Below are 16,078 nucleotides of genomic sequence, written 5' to 3' on the forward strand. Positions count from 1 at the left end.
ATTTTCTGGAAGTAGAACACAGTTTCTTGAAAACTCTATACATTTTATACTTTTCATTAATATTATTATAGTTTCTGTATTTTACAAAACGCCCATACGAGAATTCTGGTAAATGACTGCAAGGTGGGATAGGTGACACCAGAGGGCGCCCAGGGCCGGACTTTGGGGAAACTTGGGAGGGGGCAAGGGAGAGTGTGGGCGAGCAGGGCGGACACCCCGGACCCCCCTCCGGACCACCCCCCCGATCCTGCACAGCTCGGAAGTGCTCTCCGGGCAGAGAAGCCAGTCTCGCCCTCCTCTTGCTGGAGCGTGGCGAGTTGGGGCAGGGAATCTTCCCCTTCCCAAGCATGGCGTCAGAGCTGAAGGGGAGGGGGCGTTGGTCCAACTCTCTCATTTTACAGATGGGGAAAAGGGAAACTGAGGCCCAACGAGGAGCAGGGCCTTGCCCGGGGTCCCACAGTGGATTTCCGTTTTGCCTTCATTCTCAACCTGCCTGGCACACTGCAAAGTGTTCGTGCCTCATCCATCCTCAGGGAGCCGGGTGTGGGGGGAAGGCGGCGTGAAGGAGAGAAGGGCCCGCCGGACAAGAAGTGCAGGTCTCTCCGGCCTCTTCCGGCTGCCCGAGCCCCGTAGGCCCCCAGCTCTCAAGATCGTGTCCGTGTTTCCCGACACTGCAGGACACCAGTGCCAAGAGGCAGGAGGCGGAGACAGATGCGCGCACCGCCCGTGCCCCCTGCCCACACTGGGACAGAGAGGTCGCTCTCCCTCCATTCCTAACACGCAGCTCTCTGAGGGGGCAGGTGGGAGCCCCCTTCCCCCGCTGAGGGCCCTCGGAGACTTTCAGTCCCCTCTCCTGCCAGCCACGAGGGGGGTGCCAGCCTGGACGGCCGGCTCGACAGGAGGACGGAGACTCACGAGTGAGGCCGGGCATGGGGACCCCCCGAAGAGGCAGCGGCACTAGCTGGGTGGTCTGGGAAAGGGACGTCGTCCCTCAGTGTCCTCATCTGCGAAACGAGGCGAAGAGCATATGCCTGGGGGTCACCCATGGGGCGCACTACAGCGCGGGGGCGGCCCGGAGGTCAAGGCAGAGGAGAGAGCAGCCCGACCCCGCGGCCCTGCGGGCGAGGAGGCGGGGGCGCGGGCGCGCGGGCGCGCGCTCACAGCACCATGGCCGGCAGGTGGTGCGCCGCGGCGGCGGCGGCGGCGAGCGCGGGCGCGTGCGCGTGCGGCGCGGGCAGCGCGGGCGAGTGCGCCTGCAGCGCGGCGCTGGGCGGCCGGTGGCGCGCGCTCTTCTGGTGGGCGCGCAGGCCGGCCAGCTGCGAGTAGGCGCTCTGGCACACCTGGCACTTGTAGGGGCGCTCGCCCGTGTGCAGGCGCACGTGGTTGCGCAGCGTGGACGACTGGCTGAAGCGGCGGTTGCAGAAGCGACACACGAAGGGCTTGTCCAGCGTGTGGATGCGCATGTGCGAGCGCAGGTTGCTGCGCGAGTTGAAGCCGCGGTGGCAGATGACGCAGCGCATGCGGCCCGCGGTGCCTGCCGCCGAGTCCGCGGGGTGGAAGTCCTCTGGCCGCGCGGGCGGGGCCCGGGGGGGAGAGAGCAGCCTAGTTAGATCCCGCGGCTCAGCACCCGCGCGCCCCGCCCAGGGCCCAGCCCGCCACCGATCGACAGGTGGTTCCTGGGCAAACTGATTGGAGGCGCTGGCAGAGGGATGAGAGGGGCAGCAAAGACCCTGGTTTGAGGTCAAATAGGAGTTGGACTCCATGCTGTGACACCTCGGGGACTTGGTGACTTAGCTTCATTAAATCTCAACTTTCTCGTCTGTAAAATGGGAACATCCTACGACCTCAGGGGGCTATGCACGACTGCACAAAAAGCTGAGGACTGTTGAAGGTTACTCTGTGCTGAGCACTTTGCCTGTCTCAGCCCGTGTGGGAAATGCCTGCCTCAGAGTAGCCTTCGATAAGTGGTAGTAACTATTATAACCCCTCCGCTCTCAAAAATCCTCCTTTCATTTATTCATCCCATGACTATTTACTGAGTGCCCACATGTACCAGGGAACTGCGCCTCACTTTCCTTATCTGGGAAGTGGAGGCATTAACAGCAGCACCCCCATAAGCCTGCTGTAAGGATCAGAGAAATTACTTTGTAAACATTAGCTGCAGAGCAAGGGTTCAGTAAACGGTAGTCCATGAGCCTCAGGTTCATCCTCTAAAAATATGGAAAATCAAATTTCACAAGGGTTTTATGAGGACCCAAGTGGGATGATATCTGTGAAAGGTTTAGCCCAATACTTGGCACGAAACAAGTCTTGAGCAAATGGTCCCCATCCTGATGATCAGCATCCCACCCCAACACATGCAGGGACAGTTGGCCCCACCTTCATTCCACAGGTTTATACTGATCACCTAGTCTGTGCCGGCCCGGCACCAGGGGCAGGGCAGGGAAATGTACCGATTAGCTTAGAGATCATTTTGCCCAACATCTTTCCTTTACAGATGGGGAAACTAAGGCACAGAGCCATTCCCAAGATTGCACAGCAGAGCTGGAACTCAATCCAGGCTCCCACTGCCCGGCCCCTTGCTCCTGCCACACCCCGCTGCCTCTTTGGTGTCCCTACCACCACCACCTGCCCCTGTCTATTCTAGCCAGAAAACAGGAGAACCGCCTTCCACTCACACCCAGGCCATGGTGGTGGCTCCAGGGGCATCGACCACCTTGAACCAGTAGTCCCATGTGCTCGATGCTGCTGGAGGTTGAACCGGGGTCCCCAGAGGCCAGCAAACTCCCTGCCCCTACCCACCCCCCACCACACGCTCTCACACCCTCTCTGGATTCCTTGGGTCCTTTGTCATCCTGGCCTCATGGAGACTACCTACCATGCTTGTTCTTTTTCTGCTCCTCCTCTAGCCCGGGCACCCCGGGGATCCCCAGGAAGGTGTTGTGCGAGTTCCCATACCACACCAGCAGCTCCTGGTCAGGAGGGATCATCTGCCAGGAAGGAGGCAAAAGGAGGTTAGGGAGGCAGCGGCTCCTGGGGTGAATCAGGGCTCTCTGCACATCCCCTCACAGCCAGGAGGCAGCTGTCCTGGCACCTGCCACAGAGATGTGGATCCAGTCTCAGCCCTGAGAAAGCCACGCGTGGGTCCATTTCCACCAAGCCGTCCCCAGCAAGCTGCATGAACACGGAAGACCCTGGGATGCTCTGCCTCTCTGCTCCCCTCTGCCTGCCCAGGCCTTCTTGCCATCCCCGTCCTAGCTCTGCTGCAGGAGCTCCCAAGCTCACAGCAACAGAACGGAAGCCTGGCAGCAAGCAGAAGTAACAGAAGACAGGAAGCTAGAAAACTTTTCCTTTCTCCCCGAGGGGAACCAGAGTCAGCCAGCCCTCAGGCTCACAGGGCTGAGCCAGATGTTCCCTAGGAGTGTGGGCTGCGGGGCTATGGCACTTAGTTACAGCCTGCCTGATGATGTTCTGGAAACACCTCTCATCCAAGGCACCCACAAGGCAGCACCACATCACACATACATCCCCATCACAGGGCTCTGTGTGACTCCATGCACGTGGCAGATGCTAAGAAGAAGTATTCGATTGATGAACTGGGGCACATAGCCTTAAACAAAATCCATTTCACTGTGTCCTGGGTCTACGGCAGAGAACCCCACAAATGGTGCCAGGGCTCTGCTGCACCCAGGGGAGGACCCGCCCCAGGGAAATGGCGAAAGCGGTTGGAAGGGGGGGTTTGTGGTGATGATCCGGGGAGTCTGTGGAAGGCTGCTCCTGAGGCGGCACTGACCGTAAACCCCACACTCTGGGGCAACCCGAGGAGCTCATTGGGCTTTGGTGAAAGCCAGTTACCCTTCCCAAGTGAGGAACCCTCAGGCTCCCGCCAGCTAGAGCAAATGACAGAGGGGACAGCCCATCACCCTTTCTAGGCCTGGATCCCAGAAGAGCTGGTTTTCGCACCTATTTCTGGGGGTCACTTCCTGATCTGCCCAGAGACAGCTGGACATCCCCAGGTAACAGCTGGATTGTTTTCCTGGTGGATTCTCTTTCAGTTGAAGTGCAAAAGATCACATAGGATTCCATCTAGGGGTGTCTGAAATCACGCCAGAATTGGACCCTCTTCCTTGGCTTCCATGGTCACAGGGAAGGCCCCACACCTTCCATTTGGTTCTGGCCTGCAGACCTCTGCCATACTCAGAACCCTTCTGTCCACCACACTTTCCTTCCTCTGGTCAGAGCTAGGAAGACCCTCAGACCATCACAGCAAGCCCTGCTCAACCCTGAAAGGAAAGGGAAACAGAGAGCAGAGGGATAGAGAAGGAAAGTGCGAGGGGGCCCGGCGACTGCCATCCTCCTAAGACTCAGCCTGGGGTCACCTTCCCAACAGACCCATGGCCCATGGGGATCATGTCAAGCCTCAGGATCAGTGAGTGACGAGAAGCCAGGCAGAGATGCCACGCCAGCTCACACTGATGGGGCTTCAACATGGAAAAGCCTAGTGCAGTCCCTGGACCCAAGGAAAATTAGGCGGTGTCTCAAGGAAAGCAGCCTGATTAGAATCTGGCACCACAGCAAGACTCCTTGAGGCCTTTCTGGTCATTTACAGTCATGGCCGCTGTCCAGGAGGCCAGCGGGGCGGAGCTGGAGGCCCTGCTGGAAAAGGGGCGGGGAGGAGAGAAGTTTTGCGAACCCCTTAGAAAAGAGGATGATGGCACTAAAACATCTAAGATAAATTCATTGTGAAGGAAGCTGCCCCGCCGGAGACGGTGCGACGGGCCATCAGTCACCAGGTGAGCTTAGGCAAGCACTTTGCCTGTCTAAGCTTGTCTCCTCAAGTGAGGGACCTGGGGAGCACGATCCCTGAGGTCCCCCCAACTCTAAGACTCTGATTGTAAGTCACCTCCAACATTGTCCTGACCCCTGGCTTCACTTCTCTGGTGAAACCAGACATTTATACATCACGGTTCTTCCAAAGCAACCAGCCCCCCTCAGACTGTCTGAACAAGCCCCTTCCCTCAGGAGACACGACTGCAGAGGGGTCCAGCTCAGGCTCCGGGGTGACACATGTCGGGGTCCACCCAAGCTCCCCGCCTGCTGAGTGTGCGACCTTGGACAAGTTGCCCTCTGTCACTGGGCCTCAGTTTCCTCAACCGTAAAACAGAGAGAGCGTCATTGCTCCGGCCTAGCTGGGAGCTTGTCTGGGTTCAGCGCGGCCATGCACGTAAAGCTCTCTGCAGCTCCATACACAGGAGCGCTTGTTGGTATTTTCTCTGAGCTGGTTGACCTCTCAGAGAGGCTGGCAGCCATCTCTGGTGCATCGAGCCTCCACAGTCGTCCCCACAGAGCCTGCAGTATGGCATGGGGTCGCTGGCATGGTTAAAGCCCGGGTGACCTACGAGAGCACAAGCTGGGCCACATGCCCCAAGGACACCAGCCCCACGCCGGTGCCACTGCTTCCGGCTCCATCTCCCCCAGGAGAGCACAGATGTGGGCTGGGAGGTTCAGCAAGCCCCACCCCGCTGATGTGGCCCTGAGCTACATCCTCACCCCCAGACTCATGGTCTGGGAATCAAATATCTACATCAACACCAGCTTTTTAGTTTTAATTGACAATAGCAATTATTATTAAATATAAAATAAATACAACAACAACAATAATGGTGATGATAATGAGACGAGAATGTCAGGGGTTGCACAAATTCTGAATATTGTTATTCCAAGTGGTTTGGAATATTATTTTTTAAATAAGAGCTTCAATATTGACTGTTTCAGTATAAGAATGATTCATTTGTTTACCAACATATTTTTCAAATGTACTAAAATTAATTCTACTAGTTAATTTAAAAAAAAATTAAAACAGCGATGCAGACACATGGACAAAAATAGACAAAAACACATAAAAAGATACTTAATGAAAAATAACTCTCTCTCCCACTCTGGACACCCAGCCATCGTGGCTGGTTTTCCAAGTGTCCTTCCTCAGAGGGGTTTGTCATTTTGAGACTATTAACCAATGCTGATTTAATTGTGGGGAGCAGCATGACAGGGCAGAGTGACTTGCATTTTCTACATGATGCATCTGATTTTAAAAAAGATAATGAGCACATGTTACTTTCATACAACAAAAAAATATTTTGTAAAGAAAATTTATTAAGAAGAACCTACTGGAATTGAAAATGACACATCCCAACAGCAACTAGAAGGAAGTGCAGCTATGACATACAACTATCTACTGGGGCTTTGGGGGAAAAATAAATAAATAAATAAAATTAAAAAAAAAAAAAAAGAAAGAAAATGACACATCCCCAGATGGCAAGAAGCCACCAGCTCTGGAGGCAGCACCAGGGAAGGCAGCCTCACCTGCATGGAGGCTGGAAGTGAGGTCTCTCCGAGCCCTTCAGAGCACTGGGAAGCCAGCAGCATCCCCTGGCCAGGACCTCTGGTCTCTGCCTGTTCCCCGGGCACCCCTCATACAACAATCTCAGAGATCAAGACCAGGAGACCCCTGGAACCTGCAGCCTCTTCCCTGAGAACTATTGTCCAGAGGTTCCCAGGGTCCCGCCAGCTGACCGCCTAAGAGCAAAGCACGGCCACAGTCCCCTGCAGGCCCCCAGTCCCCTCACTAGCACTGTTTCTTTACGGGCAACGCCGGCCTGGCCCAGGCGAGGCTCTGCACTGAGGCTTGGAGAACAAGAATCAGCTGTTCATTCACTTTTCTGGGGAGCAGAGACTGGCTCAGGATACGCAATAATCAAAGCAATTCCCAGAGAAAGGAGACCCGTACCATAAAATCCACATCACCAAGACTCTGGGGGAATATCAGCGCAGGAGTCTTTCATTGACAGATTACATAATCGCTTAGCTGGTGCTTCTTAACCTTCCCTATCAGCCCAGAAATTTTGTCCTGCCCCATTTCTGAATTTTTCTTATAAATTGAAAACGTTTTTGGTTTGTTTGCCTAATATAAATTCATGTCACACTATTGAACACGTTCCCAAGAGGCTCTGATGCCCTCCCCTTTCCCCGGCAGTGCAGAAGCTCTAGTCTAGAAGGATCTTAGTGTCATCTGGACGAATATCAATTTCCTTTGTACCACAGATGTCCCAACATACCAATTAATAGAGTTCCAGCAAATAGATATCGGCCAGGGAGGCTCCACGGTGTGGTGGCCAAAGGTTCCGCTCTGGGGTCAGACAGGCCTGGATTCAAATCACAGCTCAACAACCTCCCGAGATCTCCTGAACCTTAGTTTCATCTTCATTAAAATGGGGATAGTGATAGAGAGCACCTCACAGGGCTGAGAGGATTTGATTTTTAAAAGTTGCTAAGACCTTTAGCACGGTGTCGGCACACCGTGAGTGCATTATTAATGATGCCTATTATTAATCATCAGAGCACCTTCACTGCACCCATCGAAGAGCAAGATCAAAAGGAAGATGGTGCTTGTCCTCAGAGGGCCAAGAAAACGGGAGATGGGGCTACGGGGCTCTAGGAAAAAAAAAAAAATAGCTCAATGGCCTGAAAGAAAAGCAACGGGAAGAAAAAGAAGCCCACACTTCAGGGCACAGTAATTTGCCAAAAAATAGGGAGAGGAAAGACTGAGAATTTTCCTCCCAGTTCTCAAATCCAAAGCTTTCATAATTTATTCCTAAATCCTTTTCTTGTGCTCAGTTTTGCAGTCAAAGGTCTTGCTTCCTGGGGCAGCTGGTTTTGTTTTCTTGGAAGACCTGGCTCCACGTGTTCTGACACAGCCCCAACACCTGCAGAAAGACTAATTCATTCAACACTTAGCGCCCACTTGCTATGGGCTAGGCACTTTCTAGAAGTGTCATTTTAGGCACCTGAGGTTCTAGAAAATTCCACCGTGGAGCAAGGAGTGAGCAAGGAGGATGCTCTAGGGGTACCACGCCAGCTGCAAAACCTGCCTGGGTATTCTCCCCTACTGGCTGGCCTTGAAACCCCATCGCCCTCGTCTCTGTTTGAGGGGCTGTTATTTTGTATTTGTGGAAAGTTTAGACCAGCAATAGTATATTCTGCTTGTTGAATAAAGATGTTCCTCACAATTTTTTGGCAAGGAATGGGTTACTGTTATGAAATACAAATAGCAGTTCTGAGTGACAGAAAGATTAAGAAAACAGATCACGGCAAAGGCCCCTCTCCTTGGCTAACTTGCATACAGGCACAGAAAAAACAGCCGATGTATTCCAGAGGCATCCGGGGAGTGACCCAGGGGAGCAGAAATTTCTTCTGGTGGAAGCTAGGAGGGCCACGTAGGCTCTGGCCTCCGCCCTGCTACACGGTGGCCACACACGCTCGGACACAGTTTGTCTGATGAGTGGTTTGAGAAAATTGCCACCATAAAAAAATGTGCCCAACTTCACTTATTAAAAATAAAATGGGCAATATGTTGTGTTTTCTTGTCCCTCACACAAACAGTCCCTTCTTCATAGGCTGGATAACTCTGTAAATGCATTAACAGCCAAATCGGTGATATCTAGCTGTCAATATCATATATGATATGATATTTTTCTCCTGATCTTCTTTTATCAACTTAAGTTCCTGATCAAATGTAGATGACCTTTTTTTTCAATCTTACAAACCCAGATGCCACCTTGCCCTCTGACTCTGAATTTCTGTATCGTCTATTAATGTTTCCTGACTCTGTTCAGCCTTCAGCCAGTGGGACCCACACAGCGAGATGAGACTCAGGCCCCGTGTCTGCCCCGGCCTGGAATCCTTCTCTCAAAATCACGTAAGCATTCCTGCTCTGTCTCCCGTGTGCGTGCATGTGTCTGAGCAGGAGAGGGTTGTGTGAGTGTGCGCCCCCTTCTCATCTGTATCAGCCGGGAAGCCGTGTCCGAATGTGAAGATGTGTGTGAGGCTGACGGGGTGCGGGGGGGTGCGGATCTGGGAGTGTGCTCTCTGCTAGAAGTGGGGTTCAGCCACACAAGAGGCCGATTCTAGGATGTCTGGTGCGAGCCCTTGCTCCCGCAGGGTGGCAGCCCAGCCAGATGGTCAGAGGAACTGCCTCTGTCCTGGGCCGGGGCCACCTTCAGTGCCACCCTCTCACTGCCCCATGCTGTCCCACCTCACTTGAACCCCAGTCCAGGAGCTGCTCACCTTTTCTTTACCCTCCACTTCCTGGTCGTCTCTGGGTCTACCCCTCAGCTGGAACCCACTCCCTGGCCACACCAGCGCCCAGGCAAAGGCCACTCTGCTGTCATCCCTGGGAGATTCCATGGAACCTGGTTACTGAGGGACAACAGGACCTGTTCCAGAAGCTGCTGGGCCCCAGTGCCCCTCAGGGCTTTAGAAAAACCTGGGACTGAGTCCCAGGGAGAAAATAGACTAAAGGGAAGTCAGTCTCTGGCCCCGGGGGGGGCCTCCTTCAGAACACCCTCAAAACTCAACCAAGCCCAACCCCACCCCACGGGGCCCTGTGCCTCTCCCCACCGGGGAGCAGAAGCATGAGGTCCAGACAAGTGTGGGGGGAACAGCTCCACCACCCCGCACAGCACTCGCCACCAACCTGCTGCAGGGAGACAGGGCAGCTGGCCCCTTCTGGGCCAGACACAGCAAGTTTCCTGCCAAAGGACACTGTCCAGGGAGGGTCCTGACAGTGTGGCCACCTCGGCTACCACCACTTGGCTTGCTCAGCCCCATCAGCCCCTCCCCAAACACCACGAGCTCGTCTGCCTCTGCACAAGCATTTCCCTACCAGGAACGTCTCCTTCTCCCATCCTCCTGAACCTCCTCATGCCTGGGCCTGGCTTAGCTCCCCCCAACCCCTGACCGCGGGAAGTGATATTTATCGTTCTGCTGTCTCTCCCTTTCTCTCTCTTCCGAGAAGCTTCGCCCAGCGCAGGCATTAGTGTTAATATTCCCCCCGACACCCCGCAAGAGCTCCTGAGTCTGCCTGCCGCCAAGTGAGGCCCAGTTTCCTCGTCCGTAAATTGTAGATAATCACAGAATCCTCCCTCGAGGATTAACTACGTGAGGATTAAGTACGATAATGCAGATACAGCGTCTAGGAGAAGGCAGGCACTGCGAGCGATCAGTACGTGATAGCTGAGATTAGAGTTGTGATCCACATGTGCTCAGCGTCCCACGCATGTGGAGGGACAACACACAGCTAAAACGGTGCAGACTCACCCTCTCTCCCACCCAGAAGCTGCCCCGGGGCTGCCTTCCCGTGTCTTGCTCTCTGTACCTCTACGGCTTCTGAACCCCAGAACACCCTGCGTAGATATCCAGGGACCTCACTGTTGTGCTTGTGACATTCCCAATGGCATAAAGTCGAAAGTTCTGTCCTTTCTGATGTACAGCAGAAAGCTTGCCACAGAGGTCAAGCTCCTGAAGACCACGATGCGTGGGCCTCAGCCCTACAGCCTGGGCAGGGCCAGCAGGGCCAGCGTCAATGCCCCTCCTTCCACCACAGTCCCCAGACACTGCTGCCCTGCCCCCCCCCGCACCCCGGGCTCCCCCTGCTAGCCCCTACATGACAATAGACACACTCACCTCGATGGCCTTGTAGAAGATGCTGGTGCCAATCTGGACGACCTCCAGGTTCTGCTCCTGCTCATTACGTGCACACTTGATGTAGGTCATCCAGCTCCGGTGGTCCTCCTGGCTGGCATCGATGAAGTAGCGCACTGTGCCATCCTCATTGAACACCTGGGCGTGGGTGAATCAGAGACCAAGTGAGGCAGGGCTATGTCACGCGTGCCACCTGTGGCCAGGGCCAGGCCCCATCCCAGGCACATCCACACACAATCTCTTTCCATCCTCACAACAGCCTGGGAAGTGGACATGGCTATTATCATCTCAGTTTTCCAGCTGAGGAAAGGGAAGCTCAGGGCAGTACAGTGACTTGCCTGAGGCCAGCCAGCTAGAAGTGGCCAACAGGGAGTCAGTCCCAGGGCCCCACAGGCTCCTGCTACCATGTCCTTCCATCCCCCGAAGAAAAGGGTTTCCAGTGATCACTGACTGGACAAAGTGGCATCCAGTTAGCTCTCCAGGGATACAGACGTGCTCCCCGGAGCACTGGAGAGCACTGGCCGGAACCTCGGAGGGGACACAGGAGCCTGGAGAGGGAAGGCTGGCTCACTGTGGCACCGGGGCCTGGCCTAAGCCCCTTAATGGGAGCCACCAAAGGTACTCAGAGATCAAACTGGACCCCAGCCTCCTAACCCAGGAACCAGTGGGGAAGGTAACCTCTGGCCCGGGCCTCCAGGGGAGGGAGGAGGTGAGGTTAGGAGCAGCCTCTGGGCCATCCTCCTGTTCCCTTCCTCCCACTCCTGTGACCAGGGGCAGGATTTGTCACACTGGGCTCCTCCAGGGTCTGCCGGGGGCAGCTGTGGTGGAGAGCTGTGGTGGTGGGCGGGTGGGAGTGAGGAGTAGGGAGAGGGTGTACTAGCCTGGCCTCTGCAAGGTGAGAGCCCCGAGAGGAGGAAGTGCTCTGGGAATGGCTTTGTCCTAAGGGTGGCCCTCCCTGGCATCTGGCATCTGGCACTGTTTTGGGGGAGGAGGGTCAGAAGGCCGGAGATGGAAGCTTCTCTGAGCTTCAGTTTCCTTCTGTAAAATGGGGTTAATAACTCCTAGGGCTGCTGAGATAATCTGCTGGAATGCAGGCCTGGGACTCAGAAAGTTGACTCAGTGCCAATTCATGGATGATCATTTCCAGTATCATTATTCTGCCTCGGTTGAGAAGCCAATTCCCAAGAAGCTCAGGCCCCCTTCATTCTATGTTCCAGCCACCCTCACTGCCAGGCCAGGGGTGGCTTGGAGGGGCTTTCCTTGCTGCTTCTGGGGTAGGGGAAAGAACGCAGGTGGCTGGGAGATGCTCCCAGGGATGACTTCGAAACTCTCCCTGGGCCAGTGACATGGCCCTCTGGGTCTCAGTGCCACTCTGTGAAGTGGAGCCAACAGCAGTCCTGCTCCCTAGGGTTGGCCGAGGAAAGAGGATCAGATGTTTCCCCAGAACCGCCTTTGTGCTGCGCTTTGGGGAGGAACTTCCAGGCATCAGGCAGCGTAGGGTCCCGCCTGAGGGAGCGTCAGGGCCCAGCATCCGCAGTTCCCAGCAGAGGCGCAAGCAAGCGGCGCCTGGCCGCCAGGGTCCCACCCGCAGCCCGCGCCCCTCTCCCCTGCCAGCGCGTACCTCCCACATGAGGTTGTTGTTCTTGCAGATGTCCACATGCTCCGGGGCGATGACGCGGCCCGTGAAAGGGCCCATCTCGGTGCCCGCCTTGATCCAAGTCTTGGAGAAGATGCCGAGGCCCTCGCCGGGGATGGAACTCTGCGCGATGATCACCTCCGCCGGCAGCACCAGGCTAGACAGCTTCTGCACCTCTGCGGGCCGGGCAGGGGGACTGGGTCAGAGCCCGAGGCAGGGGAGACCCGGTTCTTCTCCTCCAGGGACCGGAACCCCGTCCTGCCCGGCCCACCAACCCCAAGCCCGCCCCGCAGTAACTTCGGAAAAGCACTCGGTGTGTGTGCGCCGCGGAGTCGGGGGACCGGGCGGGGCGGGGCCGGGGGCGCTCAGGGACCTGAGTCTCTTCTGTTTGCAACCCGGGGACCTTCTGTGCCCTCGAAAACAAGAGGTGCTTTCGGGCTCATTTCTAGGAGGGTTTTTTAATCTCTCCACGAATTCTCAAAGCATTCACAACCTCCCCTGCTCTCCACCCGGGAAAAGTTTAAGAACTACTGAGCTGACCGCAGTGCGTGGTTTTACAACTGGGTAAACTGAGGCCAGCTCCCACGAGGAGGTGACAGCCAAGCCAAGTCCCGATCTGGGTCCTTCAGCTGGTCATTCGGCGTTCACTTCGCGTCCAGGCACCGAGCACAGGGCACTGTCGGAGGGCCCCAGACGTTGTCATGGACTCTGACTCCTTTTCAGGGTGCGGGGATGCCCCGCGCCCTGGGCGAGCTGGCCGCGCTGGGAACAGACCTCGGGCTGCGAGGCAGCGGAGGCTCAAAAGAAACGCGGGCGGCGGCGGGCAGTATTCTACGCTCTTTGTGTGACCCTGAGTGCGCCTGGGTCCCTCGCTGCCGCCAGGATCCGATGTGCCAAAAGGGGCGGCGCCCGGACTCAGGAGCCCTGAAGTCGCATCTCTGGGCGGAGAAGAGCCCGCAACTCCCGGGGGTCCCCCTGCCGGGCCTGGCAGCCGGGGTGGGAGCGGCGAGGCGCCCAGAGGCGGCCTCCGTGTCTTACAAGGTTCCCCTCTAAGCTACCTGGGAAAATACCCGGCGAGCGGGCAGGCTGAAAGGGGAGGGTTAAACGGTGTCCATTGCAGCTCGGACGGCAATTTGTCACGCTGTTAAAGTGATAGCATTCATTCGGCTCTATTCGAAAGAAATTGCTAATTCTAAATTCATTAGCCCTGGAAGAATGCTGTAGCAGTAAATTGTAGCTCAATGCGGAGGGGACTTGTTTAAAAGGGGCCGAGGAATTCCCCTTACAAAAAGGGGGGATTAGATGGTTGACATAGCGTGAATGGAAGTGGAATTAGTCTGCACGGTAAATTAAGAGAGGAACAGAAATCCTAACGGGGACGAGAGGGCGACGCCAGAGATGCCAGAGCCGGGGAAAGATATTGTTTGCGGGTTGATGAATGAGGAATGAGAACTTGAGACATCTTAAAGAAAAGAAACTTTTCTCGCTCCCTCTTTCTCTCCCTGGCTCTCTCTGCCGCTTTCTCTCCGGCCTGCCCGCCCTCCGCCCCCTCCCCAGCCCCCGCTGCCTTTTAAAGTTCTTGGTTTAAGTGGGAACTTTCGCGGGTCAAGCCCAAGTTAACTAAATGAATTTAAAACCCCTTCTTTTTGAGTCAACTGCTATTACACGCCTAGTAAGGCTTTAAATGCCTGGAACCCGCTGGCTCAAAGGGGTGAGGGGCGGGCAGGGAACGCGAGGGGCAGCGGGGCCCGGCACCCTGGACACCGCCATCCCTTCTCCCAGCCGCGCCTGGTGCAGAGCTCCCCCACCCCCACCGCGCGCCCCACCCCGACTTGGTTGCTTGCGCCCTGGTTCGGCCTCCGGGAAACTGAGGCACATGGAGAGTCTGGAACGCCCAGGTTGGCACGAGCAGCTGCGACGCCCGGTGGCCCCGCCGCGTCCCGCGCGTCGCCGGGCAGGGAATCAGGGGGCGCCGGGAGGAGGGGACCCGACCGGCCTCGACGGCGCGACTCACCGCCCGAGAAGGACTGCGCCAGGACCTCGGCGGTGAAGGCTGTCTTGGGGCTGGCGTGGTGGCTCTTGTCCTCGAAGAGCTGCTCGCCCAACACGTTGCGCCAGCGGCCGTACAGGAAGCTGTGCAGGATGTCGGAGGTGATGACCTCGGCCAGGGCCAACCCCGGCGCCTTTAGCCCTGTCTTGAGCACTAGGGCCTCAGCCGGGAGCACGGAGCCCATCATGGGCGGCCCAGGGCTCGCCGGCGCCGGAAACGGACGGCCGGGCCGACGCGGGGATGTGGCGGGCGAGAGGGGTGCAGAGGAGCGAGAGAAGACGGCTGTGAGGGAGGAGGAGAAGGAAGAGGAGCAGGGGGAGGACGAGGACGCAGGAGGGAGCGGGAGGCGAGGGGGTGGCTGGGAGGAAAGTGGACGAGGGGGAGCGAGGCAGAGAGGAAGAGAGACGGAGAAATCTGCAGAGACGCAGAGGCGGCACGGAGGCTGGAGAGACGGGGCGGAGGCGGAGGCGGTGCGGGGGGTGCGGGGTGGGTGGGAGGCGGGTGGCTGCAGAGAAACGGTGGCGAGGGGCTCTCGGACGCGCGCTCGCCTCTCGCACACCCGGCCCGGACGGTCTTCCCCTTGGCAAAAATCGCACCGCCTTTATAGGAGCCGCGGTGACCCTCCTAATTGGTTATTAATGACCCCCTGACGTCGGAGGACAGACTAGCTGTACCCAGCCGGGCTCGAGGAGCCTTCGCCGCGAGAGCTCAGGGGCGGGGGCGCGAGGGCCGCTCGGAACTGTCCCCCCGGGCTCCTCCTGCCCCTCCCTGGCCCTTCCTCCCCCCTCCTCTTCCTCCTCCTCTCCCCGTGGGAAGCGACGGGCAGGGAGGGGGGCTCAGCCCGCGGGGAGAAGAGGAGGGGACGGTGGAGGGCAGGGGAGCTCGCTCGGGCTTCAGGGACCAGACTTGGCTGGAGGGGACGCCTGGCCTCTGGCCCCGCGGGCCCCGCGCTCACCCACCATCCCAGGCCGGATCTGCGTTCACCATCCCGACCCAGCCAGGCCGGCATTCACTTCCCCTCCGCTCCCTGGCCCTCTCGGCCCGGCCCGGTCCTGCGCTGCCCTCCTCGGCCCCGCTCCGGGCTCTCCGGGGCTCCGGGCCCCAGACTGCGGGCGTCGCCCGAGATCCGGCAGGCCCCGCCCGGGCCGCGCTGATACCCTGCGCAGACGGCGCTGCCGAGGCCGGCGCTTCGCTTCACACGGGCCGTTCCACCTTCCCCGCTTGCTGCCCGCAGCCGGGTGGGAAGCTCATCCCCGGGGGGGAGAGGGCTGCCGGGGCGGGGCTGCGGTCGCCGTCGGGGCTGAGCCCGGCCTGAGACGGCTTCATGAGCAACCAGTTTCTCGACCCTAGAGGGGCTAGGTCGGGGTCGGGAAGAGCGGACCGAAATCCGTACTAGCCGCAGGTCGCTCGGAAAGGGCTTTCCTGCCGGATACAAGGGGGATCGAAAGAGTCCCCGGACCGTCCTGTGTGGGAGCAGCCGTGCCCCAGAGCCAACGCCCTCCGAATCCCCAGGCAGCCCCGGGCCAGGCCGCGGTATGCGCTCTGCTTGAGGCTCCAGCCTCCCGGCTCCTCCGCTCGGCTGCGACTTAGGGAAGCCCGCTGCGTGCTCGCACTCCTTCCTTCTCGCCTCCTCTCTTTCTTTCTCTTCTGGCTTTCTTCTCTCTCTTCCTCCCTACTCTGCTCCCCCACCCCCACCCCACCAGTAGACTTTCCGCCGAGAGGATCCAAGGCACTCGGAGCACCAGCCCCGTTTCTCTCGTCTCTCTCCAGAGACAGGGAGCTGCTGAGCCTGGAGCCAGTGCGGGAAGGCCACAGCTTCCTACAGGCCCTGCTGCCTCCTGGGGTTAGCCTCA

The 16,078-nt window shown here is 57.6% G+C and overlaps 1 protein-coding gene across 1 annotated transcript; it reads right to left on the minus strand.

Moving 5' to 3' along the window:
- Positions 1-1,157: 1,157 nt before the first annotated feature.
- On the minus strand, positions 1,158-14,412 carry PRDM12 (PR/SET domain 12). Its single transcript, XM_004423772.3, has 5 exons — positions 14,190-14,412; positions 12,161-12,351; positions 10,522-10,677; positions 2,879-2,990; positions 1,158-1,564 (listed from the first exon to the last, which is right to left on the minus strand). Exons 1-5 carry the CDS (start codon positions 14,410-14,412, stop codon positions 1,158-1,160), a joined length of 1,089 nt encoding a protein of 362 aa, XP_004423829.2.
- Between the last annotated feature and the right edge of the window lie 1,666 nt (positions 14,413-16,078).

The sequence above is a fragment of the Ceratotherium simum genome, chromosome 29, assembly GCF_057802395.1.
Source record: "Ceratotherium simum simum isolate JZ-2026a chromosome 29, ASM5780239v1, whole genome shotgun sequence".
NCBI classification, from domain to species: domain Eukaryota; kingdom Metazoa; phylum Chordata; class Mammalia; order Perissodactyla; family Rhinocerotidae; genus Ceratotherium; species Ceratotherium simum.